At 43.3% G+C, this 25,673-nt stretch overlaps 1 protein-coding gene across 1 annotated transcript in view; it reads right to left on the bottom strand.

The window, feature by feature from the left end:
- LOC122803244 (protocadherin Fat 4-like) overlaps positions 1-25,673 on the bottom strand; it is a 166,819-nt gene that overhangs the window by 84,739 nt on the left and 56,407 nt on the right. The window contains exon 3 of the mRNA XM_044072841.1: positions 13,031-13,210. Coding sequence (XP_043928776.1) covers positions 13,031-13,210 — 180 coding nt within the window. The remainder of the gene's footprint in view (positions 1-13,030; positions 13,211-25,673) is intronic.

Raw genomic sequence — 25,673 nt, 5'->3', positions numbered from 1 at the left:
GTTTTATCAAGTATCTTTTAGACATTATTCACAGCAACATATTTTGGTTTGATCAGGTCAAGATTTGTTCTGACATTTCTATTCAGGAATAAGTCTGCTGGAGTCCATCTAGCTTTATTGTTAGATGTGGTTCTGTACAGTATCTTCTGCATGTAGCACTGTATTTGTGTATTTGTGCATCTAGCACTGCATTTGTACATCTAGCACTGTATTTGTGTATTTGTGCATGTAGCACTGCATTTGTGCACCTACCATTGTATTTCTGTATTTGTGCATCTAGCACTGCATTTGTACATCTAGCACTGTTTTTGTGTATTTGTGCATCTAGCACTGTATTTGTGTATTTGTGTATCTAGCACTGCATTCGTACATCTAGCACTGTTTTTGTGTATTTGTGCATCAAGCATTGTATTTGTGTATCTAGCACTGCATTCGTACATCTAGCACTGTTTTTGTGTATTTGTGCATCAAGCACTGTATTTGTGTATCTAGCACTGCATTTGTACATCTAGCACTGCATGTGTGTATTCGTACATCTAGCACTGCATGTGTGTATTCGTACATCTAGCACTGTATTTAACATTTTTTTATGTCAGCTTTAAATGGTTGAGCATACCTTTCTGCTAAACCATTGTTGCAGGATGCTGGTTTACTCATGGATTGGATTATTCCATTTTGCTTAAGGAAACAACAAAATTCGTCTGATGTTTATCGAATACCTGAATTATAAATTAAAACTTTGTTTTCTAAGACCAATCATTTTAATATCATGGCCTACTGAGACTGCTATCAAAATGTGGCACTACTGGGTGTCCATAACAGCAAGCCAGGCTGCACTGTAGGATGCTTTCTGGGAACCCATAAACAGCAAATCATTTTCTCTGTCTACTAACCTTAGCCTACAGTACAATCTCAGCCAAAGAAAACACATCTAACTGCTAGAGATGTATATCCACCCCAGTCACTTATACACTTTTCATGAATGAATCTGCAAAATCAGTATGTAGTAGTTGCCAACATTCTCCAAGAAATTCCATGTGCTGTTTATTTAGGCATCTTTTTTCCTATCTGGTATGTTGTGCATTCTTCACATATTTGAGCTTATTGTTTAAGTTTGAGCATTGCATGAATGTTTATGCAAGTGATTTCACTATCAGAATGCTAGGCTACCCGTTATGCATTTCCTTCATGGAATTCGAACTCTTGAGACGCAAAGAGCACAGCCTTTTTTACTGATAACTCACATCTTTTTTAAAAACGGACTTTCAGTCTTTTATCTACTCTACAAAATCAATGCTCTGTAATGATGACGTAATGATGAAGCAGCTTCGCTACGAAAGCGCTCACCTTTTCTGCAATAAATACTTTTATGTTTTTATTTGCTGTGGTCTGGTGCCTCCTTTGGTTGTTGATATATTTTATATTTTTATTGGAGTACCGTTTTACTCACACCACCTTCTGGTTTTTATATATATATATATATATATATATATATATATATATATATATATATATATATATATATATATATATATATATATATATATATATATATATATACATATATATATATAGATATATATATATATATATATATATATATATATATTTATAGAGAGAGAGAGAGAGAGATAGATGTAAATATATATAGATACATACACATGGTTTAAGGGTGCAAGTGGCTTGATCCATGCAAAAAATATATGTATTTGCGTTTTTTAACTTTGGGAGTATGCTTGTCAGCGTCACAGGTTTTATGTGTTTTATATTCAAATATTCACACGCAGATTAAAGAAAAAAATATTCATAGTGGGCTGACTCTGAACAGTTCTTTGCTATTTTTTGACATTCTAGCTATCAGTTCAGCTTTTATAGCATTTCTTAGAAATGCTATTCTATCACATCATTTGTTTATGCACTCAGTATAACTTCTATTACTTTAGTAATTCTTGGCAACAAAAGTCTTGACCAATGATTTGCATTTTCCATGTTCTTTTGAGACTCTGTGTTCAGTATGATAATCCTTTCCCACTGATATGGTTGTCCATCTCTGAATACGTCTTGCTGTACTAACAGTTACTCGCACATTAGTAACTGCCCGCAGTGCATAAGCTAGAGTTGTAGCTAGGTCATGTGACATCCTGGCACTCCCTCAAGCTCTGAAGTTTTGAAGGTCTTCTGAAGTTGTAGACCATAAAACAGGGACGCTGCACTGTAGCAAAGAGCTTCTGTATACAACTGTCTACAGTTACTAACACACTAAGCTAATTAATGCATTCGCTTAAGATGCAGTGACATCACATGTGACGCCTTAAATGAATCCCAGTACTGCACTCATTCCCCATCAAAAATTGCTGATTGCGGCCCTCTTACAGTTTGTGCCCAGGGCAGCTACCCCCTTTGCCCCACCCTAGTCACAGCTCTGCTTAAACTCAAGAGTTTGTGTCATTTATGTTGCTGTGGAACCTGTGTGCAAACATGTCAATGCACACTCTGAATTGGTACGCATTTTCTGTAATAGTTTACTAAACTAAGGAAAGCTTGCACATTTTTCACATGTGGTTATGTCTTGAATTGTTTTTGCCTTCTCAGGTGAAAGATGAATTCTTTTGCTTTTATTAATCACGAGCCCCATATATTCAGGATGCAACTTGGAATACTCACATTTGATTTTTTTAACTCTTGGGGCACATTCTTGCAGTATTTCCAACATTTTCTGGGAGACTGTGGTGTTCACCTAGTCATCTATGCACTGCATTTTTTCCAGTTAAGAAGTCGGTGACAATCTGTTACACTTGAAGAAGCCTTGCTGTATAGTAATATCTTATTTTATTTATTTATTTATTTATTTATTTATGCATTTATTTATTTATGTGCTGTTATTATCCTGGTAGATGAACTGGTCCTATGGCATGCATCAGTCATGCTCCAAGTCAAACTAAGGTTACAAATATAAATAGGTTACAAAGAGATTTAAACCTGCACCATAGCTAATTCCAGATATGAAAAAGATGATGCTGACCAGAGATAAATCATAGGAATATGGCCTGTAGAAAAAACAAACAGCAGCAGTCTCAACACTTGCAAAAATCTAAAGAAAAATACAAAACTACTACACTACCCTACAGGAAAAGCATATTAAAGCTCAACAACAGTTTTGTTCAAGAATCAATAAAATTATGCGGCCAGTAAAAGAATCACAACCCTGCCCTGTCACACACAAAGCAAATTGTAACATATTGGGCAGAATTAATTAATTGTACATAATTTCTGCTGACCCCCTTAATACCCTCAGTACTCCCAGTTCTTATTTTATTTATTTCTTTGCAGTCTCTTAACCGGGTACATGAGCAGGTCCACAGAACCTTTTCGGTCACGATCCGGACACAGTAGCTCAAACTATCAGTCATTAGAGGAAGAATAATTTATAGGCAGTAGTGCTTAACATAGTAACTTGCAGTGAACATGAGATGATGGAATAGTGCTTAAGATTTGTAATAGTAATACAAGCAGCAATATATGTAGGGAATAGGTTTTTATGATGTAATATAGGAGTTAAAAGTAATTAAGAGAAAGATTTCATAGCAAGTAGCTTAAGTTGAACAAAAGCATTAGTAGGGATTGTAGTAGAATGTCAGTAATTAGGGAAAGAGATAGTTATTAGAATAAAAAGTATATGAAGAGTGTCTGTGTTAAACAATAGAGTAGGTTATACTGAGTTTCACCTGCTTCTCGGAAACAAGTAGAAATAACTCTGATGTAGACGTATTCACTTAAAGCATGTTGAAATGACTTTAGACTTTGATTGATTTGCCTTTCCCTTAGAATGTTATTTCATATGGCTGGTCCAGTATTAGTGAAGGCTATTTCACCGATCATGTTCTTAACCTTGGTTGAGAAAGTGTCAGAGCCTCCTCTTGTGTTCTTCTTAGTTTGCAGGTAGCATTATTGGCGAGAAGTATGCTCAGCTGTGTCAGTATTCAGTTATTAGGATCTTATAAGTCAAGATTGCATGCAGTGAGCTAGGCCTTAAGGTAAAAGTAAGATAATTAACTTGGGATGATAACATTATCAGTGGTTATTTAAAAAAAGAAAAAAACACTTTGAAACATTTTTGTTTGAATATTAACAGTCAGTCATCAGACCTATCATTGAGTGCAGTGCCCCCTTTTGTATGTAACTCACCAACTATATCGAACAAATGGAATGTCCAAAGAGGTTCCTCACTAAAAGAATAAAGGGCATAAGAAAATGTCCTATGCAGACCACCTCAAAGCCTTTTCCTGTACTCTAGCTCCTACAGGCTGTTAAGGGGAGATCTATGCCTGGAATACAAGGCACTGTCAGACCCTACTCTAATGGACATCCTGCATATCCACAAAACAAACAGCAACAGAATTACCTGTTCTAAAGATTTAAACCTTGCCTGTGATATTAATAGGACCTGCTGGAGATACAGGTATGTGTCCCAGAGACTACCCAATCCAATTCAAGCATAACTTGGACAATTGGATGGGGAATAGAAACTTCATCCCTGTATTGGCACTTATGTCTCTAATGGACACAGGCAACCTGTAAATGGTTCATCTTCCAGGTCCCTGCTTGTAAACGTTTCATCTCCCAAACACCTGCTTACACTTACCCGAATATGACAGAGATTTGGGATGTATAGCTAGACTTAAAAAGGCCCTTGTGGTCGTTAGCCTAGTAAACACCTATGAACAATTCCATCCTATGAAATCTGGCAGACTTAAAGAAATAAAATAGTATTTCTGTCAGAACTGCTGTAGGCAGAATCAGCTAGATGACCATAAATAAGACGTTAAGTAGACAGTATCAGTGTTTCATGTTGGAGAATCAGCTGATTACAGTACAGAAAAATAAAGAGCAGGAATCACAGTGATACACTACAGTTCTGTGTGAGTTTTGCACAGCTAAGAGGTACTATGCAGCAGCATAGCGAGACACTGAATACCAAAATGAAAGCTGCATCATTTATGAGCATCTAGATGTGCTTTAGGGTACCTCCATGAGCCATGCAGCAACTATACAAGTAGGCCTAGCAGTGTGGCAAAACTGTACAAGTAGATACAGCCACGCAGTGAAATACATTCACAGAAGCATGAGACACAATCCATAAAGTGATTGTATGCTACACTGAGGGATCAAGTGCTAGATCATGGTGGCCAATGGCATGGGTCACATTCTCCACTAGTTGCCCAGTGTCAGGGTCTGAGCTAATCTGTAATCTGCTCCAGAAGGCTCTCCATCTAGGCCATACATCTCACCGATCTCTCTCTCTCTCTTTCTCTGCACCACAGCCTACACTGGTTGCCCAATGGCAGGGTCTGAGTGACTCTGCAATCTACCCCAGAAGTTTCTCCATCCAGGCCATACATCTCATCACTCTCTCTCTCTGCACCACAGCCTCCACTACCTACTCCAGTTGCACTTGAGCCACCCAAGCCAGTGTAGGTAGATTACCTGCTTATGACAGGTCAGAAACCCCCACCCACCCATTGAGGCACTACTAGTTCCGTCACTGTCATGCACATAGCCTGATCAGGGGAAGAACAAGTCAGAGTCACCTGGTGGGCAAATCTGTCATCCACAACTGCTGGGAGGATACAAAATGGAAACTTAGGCAGAGCAGAATATATTAACATACATGCCAGCACTTGTGAGGGGACTAACTATGACATCTATAAACCCCTCTTCCTCCTCCTTAAGAAGGCAATGTGATCATACCTCTCATCTTCTTAGCACAAGAAATCTGGACAAAACCAAAAATAGGGAGGGGGCACAAATTTTAAATATTACAATTATAAACTTAAAACATTGCTAGAATAAACGGTGTCGAGTGATCATGCATATAAAGTCTGATACAAATGTCTGTCATTATTTAGTGACTTCAGCCCTCAATGATTTGCCAGAAAACCACAACATTTCTGAAGAACAGACAAAAAATATGGGACACAAATCTGGACTTTCTGTGAAAATCTGGAGAGTTGAGAGGTATAGATGTGGTTTGCATTATGTCCCCCTCATACTAAAGGAGAATGGGAGATGATAGAGCAATGACGACTGCACGTCAGGATGCTGGAACAACATATACAATCCTCTAAGTGCTTCTCATTAGCTGTATTACAAGCAGCAGATAAGGGTGTGTCCCCTGCACATACACTGAGACAGGTAAATAGGATAATGCACATGTAGAAATAGGAACACAGCTGAAAGGGTGCAATCACCATGAGATGGTATAGTGAAACTGAATCTCAGATCAGGGTATTGCAAAAGTCCACCCAAAATGTAGCGGACATATCAAATGCACCTGTCACAGAATACCCACACAGTGGCAGACATAATTCCTAAAATTAAGTTGACAAATAGTCCCAAACATAAAACAAGATGAAAGGGAAGCACAGATAATTATAAATCCTTCTTCAAATATGTTAGAAAACTAAGAAGCAATACTCGATATTGCTCCAAACCTTTTTATTGCGACACCTCCTATTCTGACTCAGTAGACACTGTCAATATCTTTACAAACAAGTTTAGTACCAACTTTACATCACAGACTTATATCCAAAGCCCTAAAATGTTTGAATCCCTTACTTTCCTAATTATCTCTAAAGATCACTTACCAAGACCAAAACTACTTCCTTCATGTGACCTGACAATATACCGGTTTGCTTAATTAATCTTATTAAAATTAGTGCAGAAACACTTCTTAAGCTGTTTAACTTGCATTTAGCTCCTGGTTTAGTCCTGATGAGTGGTGCACTACAGTGGTGATGGCCCTCCATAAGGATGGCCTTGCAACTGACCAAAGTAATTACATGCCTATTAACCTCATCTGTAAATCCACAGAATGTACTATAACTGACTTCATAAATTATGATAAAGAAGCTTATTAGAGTTGAGCCTCAACAGTTTGGCTTGCTAAAGAGTAGATCCTGTCTACTGAATCTGGTAAACTTCTTCAAAAGGGTTATAGAGACTGTTGATGTTGGCTATGCATATTGACCTGGACAAGGCCTTCAAACACAAATTCCTCATGCTGTTACCATACGAAAAGCTCCATGCTTTAAAAATCAATCCATATATAAAAGACGGGTAGCAAGCTGGGTGAAAGAAGGAACCCATGTAGTGCAACTTGAGGGTGCCTCATCAGAAAATATGAAAGTGACTAGTAGTATCCAACAAGGCTTGGTATTCAGACCTCTCCCTTTGGGTATTTACTTTTCAGATATCCAAGCAGACAGCCGAGATCTTTGGCTAACAAATTTTGTAGATGACAACAAATTGTCTGTTAAGCCTTACTCTGACACCCAAAGTCTCCAGAATTAACTCTCCCTCTCTCTAGTAAACTCTTGAAAAAAACGGGTTCAAACTAAATGCTAAAAAGTGTAGTGCCACCACTTTTGCTAGATATCCTCAGCCCATATCATACGGGCTCCTATTATATAATCGAAGATGCATTCTTTTGAATGCGCCTTGATTGAACTTGAAAGCACGAAACAGCAAAATAGCAAAATGGCATATAAGCAATTTTTTTCCCAGGGAAAGAAATCGCTTGTCCGCCTCGGTTATTTTTCTGTTTTCCTCACTGTAGTGCGATCTCAGACTTGGTATATTTAAGTAGGGGGGTGGGGGGCACAGGACCCCACATCAGGTGGTGTGGGGGTGAAGCCTTCCACTTTATGTAATGTTTTAAAGTTTTTATTTTATTTTATTTTTATTATTATTTTTTTTTTTTGTGTAATAGTGATTTCTTTTCCCTGGAGAAAAAAAAATCGCTGTTCTAAGGGTTCGGGATTGTAAGCTTTTGCTTACATGGATTCGATAAATCAGCGTTCGCTTTTTTAAGCATTCACTGATTTAATATCATACTGTATAAACAAGATGGCACCACAAAACGACAATTTAGCCTGGGACCTACAAACGTTAGTTGATAGCGCCCTCTCTTTTGATTATTATGTGACAATGGTTGTCAGGAATATTCCTCGTAACTAGCACAGCTAATTGCCAAAGCAATGTAAGCAAGGTCTAAAGAGGAAATTACTTTCTGATATTCATCACTGATCAGTCCCGTTAGCAAGTACAATACCCCATTTGGGATGTGTCTCACTAAACATGTCAACAATTAGAAAGACCCCCAACGGTTCCTAACAAAAAAAGATCACAGACCTAAAGTCCCTGAGCTACCAAGAGAGGCTGAAAGTTCTATCCTTTTATTCAGTTTCTTATAGACTTTTGAAGGGAAATCTCTGTCTCATTTACAGCACCATTAGAGATCCAGGTATCATGGTCCTCTTGTATCTCTATAAGTCCAAAATCTTCACCAGTACTAGAATCAGAAACCAGAAACTTCACTGGCAAATAAAACACTGTGGAAGGACAGGCTTCTTACCCAGCACCTCCCAAACCTGTGGAATAAACGTTTCTTGTATGTTAAGCGGTAGCACACACTATTTTCCTTTAAATATAGCCTAGACGACAGGATGAAGATCCACAAATGTATTCCTGGCTTGACTGGTATGGCCCTCCTGGAGAAAGGAGGTGCAGCTAAGGGACAGTACCAACAAGGCTTGAGTAACACTCATTAGCCTTTGAATATCTACAAATGTATGAATCTATTACCATGTGTCATGTGTTCACACATGTCTGCATGTCAGATAGCCACATGTTCAGAGGATGAGGTGGGCAGCAGAGGCCAGACAATTTCATCCCTGCTAAAAATGATACTCTGCTTCAAGCACTTAGGACACATGGACGTTGCCTTTTGGGGAGTGGAAGTGCTGACCAGTCTGTCTACCATCTAGTGTGTATGGCAGACAGTGCTTCATGACATAAATGTCACTGCTTGTTACCAACATGCTATGCCATGCCAAAGCAAAGGCACCTTCCACAGTAGCTGAAAAGTCAGTCCTGGGGGCACACATGGCAGAGACAGTTGGCTGATAAAGCAAGAGTTTTACAGAAAGTTAATACCCCTTTCAACAGATGTCAGTATAGCTGTATGTTACATAGATATTACTGAATGAGTATAGCAATTTCTGTTTATGTATTGTTTTAGGTACATAAGGTATCTAATCATGTTAGGACAGTGGTAAAGGTAGGTTAGGACTACATGGTACATCTTGACAATGACTCAATGCCACTGGTTTCATGCTGGGTGAGCATCCACTCTCAATACAGGCTGCAGGCGTGACTTCACCTCCACAAGAACATAAAGCTGTACAGAGTACCATCTGCAATGGGGAAGGGGTTCCTCATGGCTCCCACCACCATTGATCCAGTGATGTGCAGCTGTAGCAGCAGATACATGCAATTTATCTGAAGTGCAGGCATCCACCATTTTTTCAAACTTGCAGGGGTTCCCTTCACCATCACATGTCAGGTAGCCCCTGGCATGTGGGCAGCAGCTGAGATCAATCAGCAGATATGCCACAGTATCATTCAGGTACAGTCTGCTGAAACCCAGCCATGCATGGACCTTATTGCTGTGTTCTGTGGCATTCTTGAAAATATGGAGGCCATGGACACAGTAATGATTGGTTTAATGTGTTGCTTTGGTGGCATGTACCACTTCTCTGTTCACCCCCATGGTGGGGATTGCCATGCCACATTCACTGCTATAACTGGCAGTTTTTTCCCTCCCATGCAGCCAGTCATCAGCTCATCTCGATATCCCTGTCCAATGTTGGGCTACCATCCTAATCTCTCCCAGACTTTCTCCACCAGGGTTGGAGCAAATGAAGATCATTAGGGTAGCTTGGTACCACACATCATCCTAGCTACCATGGGGGTTGTAATGGTCTACTGTTATGCCCCCCATCCCCTGGGTTCATCAATTACTTTTGAAGGCTATTCTCCTGTATAGACTAGGCTTCCTAACAGGAAATGCCTTACATGAAGGCCTCCCCCCAGGATAGGCACTGCTAGCCCTCCCTGCCAAAACCTCAGATGTCTGAGCTGCTAATCAAACCTGGGTCACCTGTGTGTAGTTAAGGTTTTATCCCTCTATGCCATGGTGCTGGCTTGCTATGACTGGTAGTGTTGATTGAGTTCAGGAAGTGTACATCCCAGGAGTACTGGAGTGGCTACTTACCACGGGTGGCCATGTGGACAGGGGTCATTGTGGGGTACATCATCCTCACCTGTATATGCACATGTACCACTCTCTTCCACTACTCCTTATAACTGGCCACAGCACATAGTTTCCAGTGGCAGAACATCGCATGAGCAGAACTTACCTGTATCACAGTCCCACAGTCATACGCCATTGTTGTAATGGGGGGCCACAAGATCCACTGCTACAACCTAGCATAGTGGTTGCAGATTACAGTCATGAAAGGGAGTCTATGACATAGAGCACCCATTACTCCAAGACTCCCATCTCTGAATTGGACCATGTTGATATATTGGGACCACACCCCAACACAGGAGGACATTGTATATCATGTGCCCCCCACGTGGTGTGTGGAGACAGATATGTGTCTTCATGTCCCTAAACACCTGTGCACATTAAGACAACCGTGAACATCTTCATCCTCCCTCCTATGTGGCAACTGTGGTAATGCCTGACACACAGTGTGGTTTTACCATGCACTGACTGGCATAGTCAGATATTTCCATTGCATACATCAGGTCTGATCTGGGTGACACCATACTCATTCTGCAGACGGGGCATTTAGACATGACACTATCTAGCAGAGATTGTGGTAGCTTAGGTTAGGTGAATGTAAAAGATTCCACAGCACTTAATGAAAAAAAAAGAGTAGGGAAAGTTCACAGATACCCTGCAACATTTCCCCAGTCAGTATGAATGTCACCTCTAGTGTCCCCTGAAAAGAAGCCATTGGCTGGTCAACAAATTGTAAATAAATAAAATAAAAATTATGTGTGCTTGCCACCTCCTATGAGTTAGGACAACATATTTCTTCTTCACCTGAGCAGTTATGGATGGTTGTGGATCTGCCAGTTGTTGCTCTTCAGCCATAATTGATGTCCGTATGTGTGTGTGTGTGTGTGTGTGTGTGTGTGTGTGTGTGTGTGTGTGTGTGTGTGTGTGTGTCTCTCTGTCTGTTTTTCTGTGTGGTGTGGCCACACCAGCATCCTGGGCATAGACAGCCTGTCTCCTTTCCACCATACTGCAGAACATACAACATGCTAAGAACATCCTACTGCTATGGCAGAATCATACTGAAGAGCTCCACCAGGCATGTCTAGGTAGCAAAGGTGGGCTTGGGACAGGCTAAATGGCCCCTCTATTATAATTCTGAAACTTATAACTGTAAGTCCCAGAATTATGAAAAAAAGGTATGAAAATGCAGAATAGTAAATGTTTAACATTTCTGTACTCCTATTAAAGTTATTTTTCACAGAGGGACAAACTCCCTCACACCCTGGATTTATATATACCAACTCTGAGATTCTCATACCTCAGAGAATAGGAATTACTCTGAGAAGCAGTAATCTTGGATTTGGTATATGCAAGTTTGAATTTTTGCTCATTCAGACTAGCTACTTCAGGGCTTGTAGTAATGAGTTTCAGAATATCAAATGGTTACAAGCCAAACACATATTTTATTATGCTGTGAAGGTTTGTGTATATGCAGTACAGTTGTTCAGACACACTCTATGGTTCCACATGAGTGTCATAATCCAGTGCTCCAGCAGGTATCCAGTGTCACCTTCAACACAGAACGAGGATTATAATATCATCAAGACCTTATTTTACCACCATCATTTATGTGTGCTAATCCTAACCCCACCAGCACACATTAGGGTGTTTAACTACCCTCTCCCCTAACAGAACCACACTGCATACAGACTATGTTTGCAAGTAAGTGCTTTTTAACCAATCAGAAAAGGAAACTGTTTTCCTTTTTTTTGATGTGTTTCCTGATTCAAGGAAAGAGTGATTAGATAAAAGGTAAGGATGAAAATGAGTCATGCTGATTTTTATGTGGGACCGGTAGTGGCATACACATGCATATATACTGCATCTCCTGGTAAGGATTCCCATTGTAACTCACAGCGCAGGAGCACAGACTCACACACATGCGCATTGGATTCATGCATTGGATTTGCTAGTTTCTTGTTTCACTTACAATGCTTTTGTGTCATCCAGGTGTGGTAATATTTTCTTTCTGCTTGAATTGAAAGAATACTATTGGTAGGCAGTTACCAATGATGCTACGGTTCTAGGGTTGAATGACATCATTAGCACAAAACCATTATTAAAATGGGAATCACTTAAGCATCAAATGATTATGCTAATAAAGTAATTGTGTAACAAGTTGACTGTGTCTTATTTTTTCTTCTTTTTTTTTTTTTTCAACTGCACACATCTTATATGTGGACTGTGCTCTACAGATTAAAAGTGTAATTGTTTATGCACCAGTAATGTAGTGGAAAAAAGTTAATGTGCATAGGGGGTACTCTAGTTTCCATAAATATGCAACTTTACAACTGCGTAGAGACACAGCTATTGAAACAACCAACATGATCATGTGGATGTCTTGGGTTCAAACCCTATTCACGATGCATCTTTAGTCTTAAACATTAATTTATATTTTATTACTGCACAGCATACTTTATGAACTATATCGGCTCCATTTCATCTGTTTTTCTTGTTTTTTCTAACCTGATCCATGCATTTAATAGCAAACTAACACCTTTTTATGTTGTTCTTGGGTATTATATACGACTACATATAAACATACCATCAATATTAATTGCCACACTGGTATATAAAGTTAAATTTGAATGCATTTTTTTCTTTAAATGCAAATTGCTGGGTTTTGGCAGCATGATGTAGGCTGCTTAAGAAATTGTTTTTATAAAACTGTTACCCTCTAAAGAAAGGATTGTTTTCAACTTGAGATCAGGATTATCAAACATGTTCCAACTCATTTTGTAGATTTAGAGTCATGTATATTATTAATCTTTTAAGGATGAACTCAGAACACTGGTTAAGAATAAACATCAAAATAAATAAGAAGTATATGTCCTTTCTTACCTTTTCTTGATATTATATGATGTTATTGCTTGATCAGGGTCTAGACGGATTCCATTTACTTTGAATTCTTTTATACAGCCAACAAAGTCATCAGTTTTCACTTGATCTTGCCTTTGCAGAATAGGATAAATTGAGTGTATTCCACCAATCACCATGTTACTGAAATGTGTGTCTAACAATCTGTAGAACCAGAGTAATAGAACATTAAGGTCACGTAAAATCCCACATGTGTACTTCTGTCACATTGTACCCAAAGCCAGTCAACCCTACACCAAGTCATGTTAGTAAATCATAAACCCACTTCAAAATAAAGGCACTGAGATTGTATCTGGACATTCACTACATCAAAATAAAATGAAGAACTTAGTGCTTTTAAAATATACTGCTGTGTTATCATATTGGACTACAAACAAAAATGAAAGCAAGTAAATGATAACGCTGCTGCCGTCAGCAAAGACTTTCAGTTGTATAATTTAGGTCATACGTGTGTCTGTTTATTTGTTTGCTAAAAGAGTACATGAGCTGGTCCATTTACAGACTCAACACATGCCCAGAGGCACAAAGACATAGGGCCGGATTCACGAAGGCTAACACGGAGTCTAAGAGTAGTGTAAGACTCCATGTAGCCTTCGCGATCCAGGAACAGCCCAAAGTCCGTGTAAGAGTTAGTCTAACACGGCTCTTACACGGAGTGGGCGTGGCTAAGCTAATCAGCCCACTTGCAGCCGAATAGCATGCAAATGAGGCTGATTAGCGATCCAGGAAGCCAAGAACAGCCCGTGTAAGAGCCGTGTTAGCTGCAGAAATGTACTCAGTTGACAAATGAGCACGCTTTCTGCAAACATGGCAATGGAGCCATGTCAGCTCCAAATAAAGGGTGCATATGTTATAGGCAGCATGCCAATGGCCAAATATGTGGCCATTGGCAATGCAACCCCATGCAAAAATTCGAAAAATATATATATTTTTTTCTGCAATTGCCGATAAACCCAGCGCAGCCCCACGCAAACGGGCTGCGCTGCATAAACATGAAAACGAAGGTTTTAAACCTACAAATGTAGGTTTTATGCAATATATGGAATGTCAATGGAGGGACCAGCATAGAAAACCAACATGGCCACCGTGTAGTGGTTGCCAAGGGGGGAAGCCAAGTGTAAGAGATGTAACTAAGCATTAGTAGGCAATCTGATGCAAATTAGGGTAAGGATACTGAATACCACTGTCACATAGTAAATGAGCACAGTCTGAGTAGTGTAAGAGTTACAGAAGGGGAGGAACAGAGTAGGAGATAGGTGACATCACAGGGGGGAATGGTAGAAAGGGATAGAAGTCATTGGAAGGTAGAGTTACATGACAGATGTCAGAGAGATATCAAGGAAGGAGGTGTGCCCCCAAGTAAACATGAGAAAGCCAAGAAATGGAAGGTGTACACTGTTGTCTACACCAAGGTTTCTTGTTGGACGTGTATGATCGCATGCGCCGTGAAGCGCGAGTAAGACGGTGTGCGCACGTGGCAGTGTCTTGGCGTGTAAGGCAGTGTGCGCGCGTGTAAGGCAGACTAAGCATGTGGGAGCGTGTTGAGAGCTGTTTAACACTGTTTGCGCGGGCGTGCACGTGTTTAAAACCGAATAAGCAGATTCTGAACTGTGTAAGTGTGTGTGCGCGTGTGTAAGCCACTGTGAGCGTGTTTCTGCTGGTTTGCACACGGTCCCACCCTGAGGAAACAGAAAGGAAAAAGGAAACAACAGATGTACTAGGAAGTTAGCAGGGAATACTGCTGGAGCTAGCAGGTGAAAACAATTAGATGCAGGCAATTACACAGGCAGAATACTAGGCCAGCCCAGCACTTAAAACTCTGCAAACAGCAGTGTAGAATGTTTCTCTCAAGAGACACTGCAAGACAGGAGTTAAGTTATCAGAAGTGAAAACTGAAAAAGCTGAACTCAGAGCAGAAATGTTAGGGGCTGCCATAGCTGTCATAATGAGACATAGGCGACTTGCTGAGGGTGGTGACAATGCAGATGGTGCCAGGCAACCCGCAGTGAGGAGACGGAGAAGAGTGTACAGGCCCAGGGTCACCTACCACGGGTTACATGAGCTGGAGATAGTAGAGCGCTATAGAGTGGACAGAGACCTCCTGCAGCAAATAGTGGAGCTGTGCAGGCCACGCCTCACACACAGAACCAACAGAGGGGAACCCATCCCAGTGGAAACCAAGGTATGTGTTGGCCTAAGAATACTAGCAACAGGTACCTTCCAGAGACCAACTGGCGATATGATGGGGATATCACAGGCATCAGCTTCCAGGGTACTGCACCAGTTCCTGGATGCCATGTCAGCACATGTCGGTGATCATGTATACTTCCCCAATGCCCGTGAGGTATTGGCCAGCAACATGCGCCTCTTCCAGCAAATAGCGGAATACCCTGAGGTACTGGGTGCCATAGACTGCACGCACATACGCATCAAAGCACCAGCAGGAGAGCGGGGTAGGGCCTACATAAACCGCAAGGGCTTCCTCCATCAACTGCCAGGTCGTGTGCGATGCCCAGGGCATAATAATGAATGTGTGTGCCGGCTGTCCTGGGAGCTACCATGATTCCCACATCTGGCATTTGACGCAGCTGTACCAGACATTTGCCAATGGGGACATCCCACACGGACACCTAGTGGGGGATGCAGGATATGCACTGGAGCCGTGGCTGATGACACCCATCAGAAATGCACACACACACCTGAACAGGAACGCCATAATGAGGCACACGCACAAACACGTAATGTAATAGAGCGTGTGTTTGGGCTGCTCAAGTCACGGTTCCGGTGTCTGGACACATCTGGTGGAGCCTTGCAGTACACACCAACTACATGTACCCAAATTGTCATGGTATGTGCTATGCTACATAATATGATCATGCGAAAACAGCTGCAGCAGGACCACCATAGGGCTGGGCCAAACAGCCCCCACCATCGCCAAGGCCACCACAGGCACAGCGTGACTCGGAGGAGGAACAACCTGAGCCTGCCCCAGTAGGCAGAAGGAGGCGTGCCCAGTATGCCCTGGCTTTGGCAAAGAGGCAACGATAGCACATACATTGGCTCAGTAGGAACCTTGGGAATGATACCCCTCTCCGACTCACCATATAGTAACAGGGATGCCTAATGTGACACAACCTGCTCACAAACATGTACAGGGAAGTGTAATATGTGCATCCGACAGAGGCAGCCCTGCAGCACCACCTGAGGCATGAATGCTGTGTGTCAAGTAATGTAACACCAAGTACCATATGCACACCTGAGGACCCGTCTAACATCCTACCCTCAACAAGCAGCATGCCACAACAGGACAACGAGATGATGAAGTGCAACAATCAAGTAATGCAGGTAGGCAAAGGGACGAACTGTGTGCCAGTCTGGGATGACATGCTGAGCATGACATGATGCACCACCTGCCAGGACTGGCATGCACCTATCAGTGCAGGCCGTATGGATACTGGCAAAGGCTGTTGTCATGCACAGTGTGCCCTGAATAGGAAGGCGCAAAACACAAACCTATCTCCATAGGTACCAGAAGGGATAAGAATCAGATAAGGGATAAGGTCAAACAGCAAGATGCATGCAGACTAAGCCCACCCAGTATGGAGAATGTTGATAACTGTGCTGTAACAGAATACTGAGGCAAGGCTCACAACAGCACCCTAACACTACCAGGTTACACCTCATACTGTGCTGTACATCCTCAACATTTGGAACAAGCTACAAAAGGAGGCTGACCAGCAAGAATTGTCAAGGATAACCACACCCCCATGTTGGTACCACCACAAAAGCAGCATGGACTAGCCATGCTCAAGTAACAGTGGCTAAAACCGCCCACCAGTGTATAGCCTGCTACAGAGTACTGGCCCAACACCAGGAACTGCATCGTGCCATGCTGGAATACATGAATATATCAAGTCCTCCAAACCACATTATTTTGGGTGACTGCAAATACCCAGACACATAGACTGGGAGCATTATACCAGCTGCAACAGTGTAGGACAAAAAGTTCATTGAATCCACAAACCAAAAGGCCCAGGAACAACGTAGCACACCCACAAGAGGGGCAAGCATACTGGATGTGATAATCAGCAACATGGGTACGGGATGTCAAGATGAGAAGTGTATTGCACACTGGTAACACCAGACCATATAGTAATCACACTGGATATACAAATCCTGACCACAGTCCCTGTCCGGAAAATCACAGTGGAAAACATGTGCTAAGCATTATTTGCACACCTCCAAAATGATGTGGAATCCATGAAAGGTCCGTGCAGGTGCAAAATATGGCCACGCCTCAGAACCTGTAAGACAGCCATTCCATGAACACCGCCAGGAATGCTTGGATTATGCAGTCCCAAATTAAAACAAGACACAGTGTTTAAATCTGGCATGGTGGACACCAGCCATAACCAAACATGCAAGAGAAAGAGGAAGCTACTACATGATAGAGCAAGCATGAACAATGACGTAATTACTGATCAGTAGTATGGCAATATAATCTGTCCACACATGCAATCCAGTAAGGCCAGGCACAACAAGTGGAATCTCAGAATCCTGAGGCAATGTTACACCTGCCCCAAGTACACAGACAACCACCAACTCCACCCAAGAAATACAAATATATGTGAGAGATGCAACCATCCATCCAAACCGGAGGCAGAGCTCCCCAACTCAGTACACCCAAAACAAGTCAGTAGGAGAAGGTAACCACACACACCACAAACACATACCCACATAGACCTATCACAACTGCAAACCAAACACATAAACACAGAAATACATTCCCGGAGGCAGAAATCACACACACACACCAACAGAGGCCAATAAAGCAGACACCCAATGAAACAGCCTCCAAACATAGCACATGCAACACATAGCACACAAAGCTGGTGTGCCAAACAGTCACAGGCCAGAAGGAGAAACAACATGCCTGATACAGTTGTAATAGGTGACTCCATAGTCAGACACACTGCTGTCCCGCACAGCAGACTGAACAAAGGAAAGGGTACAGTAAGCTGCCTGTAGGCGCCACAATATGCCACATAACAGAAATATGAAGGTCACTCCAAAGCAAACAGAAATATGATGCAGTCATAGTCCATGCTGGTGTGAATGACCCAAGATGTACTGCCCTAGACTACATGTAAAGAGACACAGATGAGCTATCCGATTATGTAGTCCAGGCTGGTATGACACTCACCGTTTGCAGCAACCTACCCTTACCAAGAATAATGCCACAGTAGAAACATGGAATGATCAGTCATAGCAAGTAGCACACTTACTGGTGTCAGTCCAAGGGGATCCAATGTCTGTCAGCTTGGGATGTCATGCTTGACAAGCCATGCAGCTGCCCTTGGGATGGCCTGCACCGTTACCCTGGGCATCTGAATAGTGGATAAGGCCTTGGACACCTCCACACAGCCTTTGTAGGCAAGGCTGAAAAGACTGACCCACCACCGAGAAAACATAAGTGGGAAGAAACATAAGGAAATGCTGACTGATGCCAGATGTGTACACCCCAATATGCATGCTCCCGAGGCCATCCCCAGAATAGAGAACATCGATGTCTGTGCAGTGACAGAAACCTGCTGCAAGGCTCCTGACAGCACACCAGCACTACCAGGTTATACCATGTACCATGTGTCGTGGCCCCAAAACCTGGAACACTACATAAAAGGAGGTGAGTAACCATAGGCAGCACAGACACCCATACGTCCAGGTAACTGACAATGCACAAGGCAGTGGAGTTCACCCACGTGCAACTAACTGTAGGCAAGACTGCTGTGCAGTCTGTAGTATGCTACAGACCGCACTCTCACACACAATAACCCCCCCCCAACCGTCCTGAAGACACTGGACAGTATGAATGTCCCACCAAATACCAAACAAGGTACCACGAAATACCACATAGGTGGTAAACCATTATGTATGGAAGGAGTAACCAGGGACCAAGGGACACAAGTGAACAGTAACCTGTTATGTGACACCCACATTGCCAATGTGGCTAGGAAGACTGTCTACATGTGACACTGTATTAGGAAAGGAGTCACATCTATGGCAACAGAGGTCACTGTGCCCCTATACTTTATCCCAATCACACCCATAATCCAGTACAATGCCTCATATGGGATCTACCTTACCTGACACCTGCAGCAGTTAGGAAGACTGCAAAGGTACCTCACCAAGAGGATAAAGTGTCATACATATATGTCATATGCTGCTAGGCTGTAGACACCCCAGCTGACTCCAGTCGCAGACTGCCCACACAGAGGCATTGCATGCCTGTTGTAGGAGGCCATGCCCAACACAGGAGTAATGGACATGCTCCACCACAGACAACACATATCCATTGGAGCTGCGAGAGTGAGAGATGTCAACCCCAACACATAATGAAATAGGATGTGCCGGTGGGACAGATACATAATCCAGAGGCTCCACACACCCTGGACCAGAATCCCACCCCATGTTAGGCAGAGCCCTCACTGACACTGTTCAACAGGAATCTTGCCAAGTGGATGGATGATTGTAGAGTTACAGTGGGGGTCTTCACTGTGTCATGTCCAGACAGAGGCACAGCTAAGCAAATAATACATGGCCATAATATCCAGATAGCAAGGGGTCTCAAAAGCCACACACACTCTGGCTAGCCTAACAAATGCCCAGGGTGGATAGCCTAGTATGAACCTATGAACCTATGTAGATACAAATTGTACAGGACATGAAGGATAATCCCAAGGCTTACACAACTGATGGTAGGAGCCATGTTGTGAATTCACAGATATGGCCTGAATCACACAAATACCACAAACACACACACATATTGCCAACATACATCCCGACAGGTGCAGTGCAAACCCCCACACCCCCATGTATGCAGAATATCTATCCCAGCAGACTGCTGGCCCCCTGACATAGCAGATGCTGAGGTAACAGACAACATCTCCAAAGCAAAACACACAGCAGCAATGGTATGAGATGGTGACCTGGGCGATGTGCAACATGGAGTCTAAGATGAATGGAATGCCAAACCACACTACTGCTCAATGTCAGCCGTATCACAGAATATGTACCCAAAGAGCAGTGTACAACAACAGTGGTCCTTCTCAACAAAGGTGTTGCCTGAATGGATACTGAACAGTACTACCCCAGAATCCTGAGAAGCCCAGATTGCACAGCTATGGAAAGGAGCAGCATGTACCACAGAAATATGGATGTTGGGGACCTACTGACACCGGACCCAACCCAGTGTGGCCTCCTCAAGTGCAGATCCTGCCCCTAACCATGTTGGACTCAATTGAAACAGTCATTAAGGTCATTGATGAGGGCAATGTGCTCCACACAGTGTATCTGGACCTTGCAAAGGCTTCTATACAATACCCTACATGTTCAGTATAGATAGGCTCACCAGTGTAAATATAAACCCACATGTCAGTAGAGGGGTTGCAAACCAGACCAAGGACAGAACAGACATGGTCAGACATGCTTCAGCCATGTCAGACTACAAACCAGATATAACTGGCATCCCACAAGGTTTGGACCTGGTATCTCCCTCGTCTGGTATATATGTCCCATAGGTACAGGCAAACATGGAAGGACTGTGTCCTAACATGTTTGCAGAGGACTACAAACCGCCACCACATATGATCCACCAGCTGACACATGCATCCCACAAAAGGGCCACATAGAAACAGACAACTGGTGCCATAGCTATGTCAGCAAGCTAAGTGCAGAAATGTGTATAGTCAACCCCGTGGATATACAGTAAGTGCCCACCAATTACCACATAGGTGTTAACCCATTATGTAGTTAACATGTAATGAGAGACCTGGGGACACAGGGTGATAGATATCCTGCACTGGACAAACATGTGCTGTAGTGTTTACAGAAACATACCATATACCCACCTAATCATGAAGGATGTCAGATCTACATAAGGGGAGGTCATTGTGGCTCTGCAGTCCTCCTGCATCAGTGGTACAATCGACTACAATAGCCCCTGTGCGATGTACCTCAGCAGACACCTCCATCAACTGTAAAGTCCCCAACAGTACCTCATCAGGAGTATCAATCAGCCTACACACATGCCATGTGTTGCCTGTGTTGCTGGCATCAATAAAAATGCTGCACATAGTACAATCTGAATGGCAGTGAGCTATGCACATGACAGACCTGAACCCCAGCACTGACTTACATAGGACAGGCTGTACTGTGTGATCCATAACACAGAAGCCACTCCCACCCATGAGTGAACCCTCAGCACAGGCTACCCATAGAGTCACTTATCAATCTTCCTCAATAGGAATCCTGATGGGTGGACGGAGATGGTAGGTTTATCCTGGGTATCACTGTCATGTCACAGGTAGACAGAGGCACAGTATACCAACCATGACATATGTCATGGCAAACTCCCCTTACAATGTGTGTTGAAGGACAAACACACTCTCCAACTTGCATTAGCCATGGACTAGGCACATCGCTAGTGTTTGCAATTGTACACCTATGTTGTGGGATACACTAACAATGTTGGGCAAGCCTGGTGTAAGTAGTGCATATCTGAACAGAATGCAACATGGTCAGATGTACACAACTGACCCCAACCAGGCTGTTGTGCCCACGATCAAAATGTAAAGCAGTGATAGCAGTAGCCCAGGTTACTGTCCACCACAGTCAAAGTACTGCCAGTACACTATACAGTACTACAGTGTTAGGTCAGTGTGAAAGGATGTTGACGACTGCATGCAAAGTATCCCATGCAAACACTGCAGGCACAGTATAATCCTGTTGTGTTCACACACAAAGCAGTTGTACAGTAACTACACAACATGACACACAACCCACAACCATGAACGGGTGATAGTTTGTGAAGTTCACACACATCCACAAATGTGGTGGGCTGCAGAGTCCAACATATGGAATGCTCACACTGGGCATGCTCACACACTTTGACAACATGCCATGGGAAGGCTGAACTGGGCATGCTCACACAGTTTGTGAAGATCACACACATCCACAAATGTGGTGGTCTGCAGAGTCCAACATATGGAATAATCACACTGGGCATGCTCACACACTTTGACAACATGCCATGGGAAGGCTGAACTGGGCATGCTCACACACTTAGTCCAAATCTTGGTTTAGCAGTGGACACACATATCTGGTATTGTTATGTGTTATGCCAGGAACCAACCACATTACAGCAGTCTGCCCAGTGCACACAGTTAAATGACTACAGAGACATACATGATATAGTGGATCCCTCCCATATGCAAACAGTTTCCACAGATGCAGAGGTTGTTCATACCAACAGGGAATGCTATGGCAATAAAGATATGCAAACAGTCTATCAGCAACAAATAATGTGCATTTGACAATTAAACATAATGGTGTAGAGGTCAACACTAGGCTGTTTGCCCTAGGGAATGACAGCTTAGCCATAGTGTGCTTGGTGTTTGCTTCCCCACAGGATGCACATTCCCCTTTCCAAACACAGATGATGTCAGCACCCTAGAAGTACAGCAGGAGAAATGAAACTTCCCAGTAATCCGAATAGCGCGCTCCGCTAATGCATCTGTCTCAAGTGTCATGACATAGTTAGATAGGGGTTCAAATCCTGCAAGTGCTCAGTGTGTGTGTGTCTGTCTGTGTGTGAGGTTGGTGTGTAAGTCTGTGTGAGGGAAATGTCCCTTTTGGCAAATAGGAAAAGACAGTACAGGATGCCCCTCCCCTTTGCTAAACACTGATGATGTCAGCACCCTATAAGTGGAGCAGGAGAAAGGAAACCTCCCAGTAATGCGAATAGCACGCTCTGCTAATGCGTCCGTCTCAAGTGTCATAACATAACTAGATAGGGGTTTGATTCCTGTGAATGGCAAGTGTGTGTGTTTGTCTGAGGGGAGTTGGTGTGTGCTGGAAATGTCCCTTTTGGAAACTGGGTGAACAGACTACAGGATGCCCCTCCCCTTTGCTAAACACTGATGATGTCAGCACCCTATAAGTAGAGCAGGAGAAAGGAAACCTCCCAGTAATGCGAATAGCGCGCTCTGCTAATGCGTCCGTCTCAAGTGTCATAACATAACCAGGTAGGGGTTTGATTCCTGTGAATGGCAAGTGTGTGTGTTTGTCTGAGGGGGTTAGTGTGCTGGAAATCCCCCTTTTGGAAACTGGGTGAACAGACTACAGGATGCCCCTCCCCTTTGCTAAACACTGATGATGTCAGCACCCTATAAGTGGAGCAGGAGAAAGGAAACCTCCCAGTAATGCAAATAGCGCACTCTGCTAATGCGTCCGTCTCAAGTGTCATAACATTGCTAGGTAGGGGTTTGATTCCTGTGAATGGCAAGTGTGTGTGTTTGTCTGAGGGGGGTTAGTGTGTGCTGGAAATGTCCTTTGGAAACTGGTGAACAGACTACAGGATGCCCCTCCCTTTGCTAAACACTGATGATGTCAGCACCCTATAAGTAGAGCAGGAGAAAGAAAACCTCCCAGTAATGCTTAATAGCGCGCCTGCTAGTGCGTCCGCCCCAAGTGTCATAACATAGCTAGGGTAGGGGTTTGATTCCTATGAATGGCAAGTGTGTGTTTGTCTGAGGGGGTTAGTGTGTGCTGGAAATGTCCCTTTGAAACTGGGTGAACAGACTACAGGATGCCCTCCCCTTTGCTAAACACTGCTGATGTCAGCACCCTATAAGTAGAGCAGGAGAAAGGAAACCTCCCAGTAATGCGAACAGCGCCGCTAAGCACGCGTCCGCCCCAAGTGTCATAACATAGCTAGGTAGAGGTTTGATTCCTGTGAATGGCAAGTGTGTGTGTCTGTCTGAGAGGGGTTAGTGTGTGAGGGTTAGTGAGGGAAGTGTCCCTTTGGCAAATAGGATAGGACACTACAGGATGCCCATTCCTTTCTAAACACTGATGATGTCAGCACTCTATAAGTATAGCAGGGGAAGAGAAAACCCCCAGTAATGCAAATAGCTGCAAGCTCAGCTAATGCGCCTGTCTCACGGTCATAACAGTCAGATAGGGTTTGAATCCTGCAATTGGCAAGTGTGTGTTTTGGCTGAGGGGGTTAGTGTGTGTGGGGACAATGTCCCTTTTGGTAACTAGGGTGAACAGACTACAGGATGCACATTCCCTTCTACACACTGTTCAGCAGACGGCCATGGCTCTGGCAATGTTGTCTGTTGCTATGATGCCCTTTGGAAGATGCTTGTGTCAGCTGGGGAGTCGATTATGGTGTCCAGTTTGCAGTCATCTGCATATTTGGACAGCCACAGTTCATCCGTGGTGGCCTGTACCTCCAATAAATATGCACTTTAACAAGAGGGTCCCAGGACTGAGCCTTCTGGGACACATCCTGTAACTGTTATGGGTCTGGCATGGCTCCAGCAATGCTAACCATGTGGTTCTGTTCTTGAGCCACTGTGCAATCCATCTAGTGACATAGGGGCTCATATTTAGCTGGTGAGCTTCCTAGAATGCCCAAGTGGGTATTGTTGCAAAGGCGCTTGCAGGTCCAGGTAGGCTGTGTGTGAACCACCTTCCTCGCAATGGCCTTGGTGACTGTAGCAAAGAAATCAACGCCCAACCGGTTACACCCGGAAAAGTGCTGGTGTGCTCTCAGTAGCCCTGAACCAGGCATCTGTTACTGCACACATATCGATGTTTCCCATGCAAAGGAGTGTTTTGGGTGCATGCATCTGGAGGTTTAGACATCTGGCGCTGGGTAGCATTGTTTTAGTGTCTGTATCCTTGTGATATACCTGGTGAAGGTGGGTTTGTCATGTGAGCCCTGCCTAACATAGGCACTATGTGGGGCAAGAGGCTTTGGCCGCCAATATCTGATAGGCCAGGGGTGACTGTTTGCAAAGAATTTAACAAAGGGTTAAGGGTAGTGCCCGTGTTTCAGTAGCTTTTACCCAGGGCACTGAGGAACATATCATGTTCCACAAGAATGTGGGCCCTCCTTAAGGGACATCTCTTGGGAGATGGGCCTAGGGTCCACCTTTATAACTATGAAGGTGGGTTTGGGGAAATTTAAACCTGCCAAAAAAAGGACATGGGGTCAGAGCCTTTCCAAAAACTGTACCAGTTCCCGTAGGTCCTGCAAAAGCAGGTATCAACAGGAAATAATGGTGAAGGGGGTCCGTGACACTTAGCATGATTACTGTCAGGTGACAAAATGGTAAACCCCGGCCCCTATGCAAAAATGTCAAATAAAAGAACAGTTTTTCCCCGTGGCCCAAATTGTAAGTTTTTGGGCCTGAAAATACAATAGGGGCTTCCCCTTTTGGCATTTGGGTTTCCACAGGTATAATTGGGATGCAGGTGTGTTTGGGTTTCCAGGGTATTGCAACAAAACATCCTCAAACAGCATTTCAGGTCCATGTGGGGGCCCTGCCACCAATTTACAGTCCATAGGTAACACTTCAATTTTCCCCCGGACCCATGATGTACCCTTTTTTGGGAAATTTCCCCCTTGCCAAATGGCAGGTCCAGGGCCAGGGGGAACAAAGGACAGACAAACAAATTTCTGTCAGGATGCTTGATAACCCCAATTTTGCCCATACTGTTTAAAACATGTCATTTTAAAAACATGGCCCCCTTCATC

The sequence above is a fragment of the Protopterus annectens genome, chromosome 5.part1, assembly GCF_019279795.1.
Source record: "Protopterus annectens isolate FY-2018-M chromosome 5.part1, PAN1.0, whole genome shotgun sequence".
NCBI lineage: Eukaryota > Metazoa > Chordata > Ceratodontiformes > Protopteridae > Protopterus > Protopterus annectens.
Note: the sequence above shows the minus strand (reverse complement) of the source record. Positions and strands in the feature narration are given on the sequence as shown.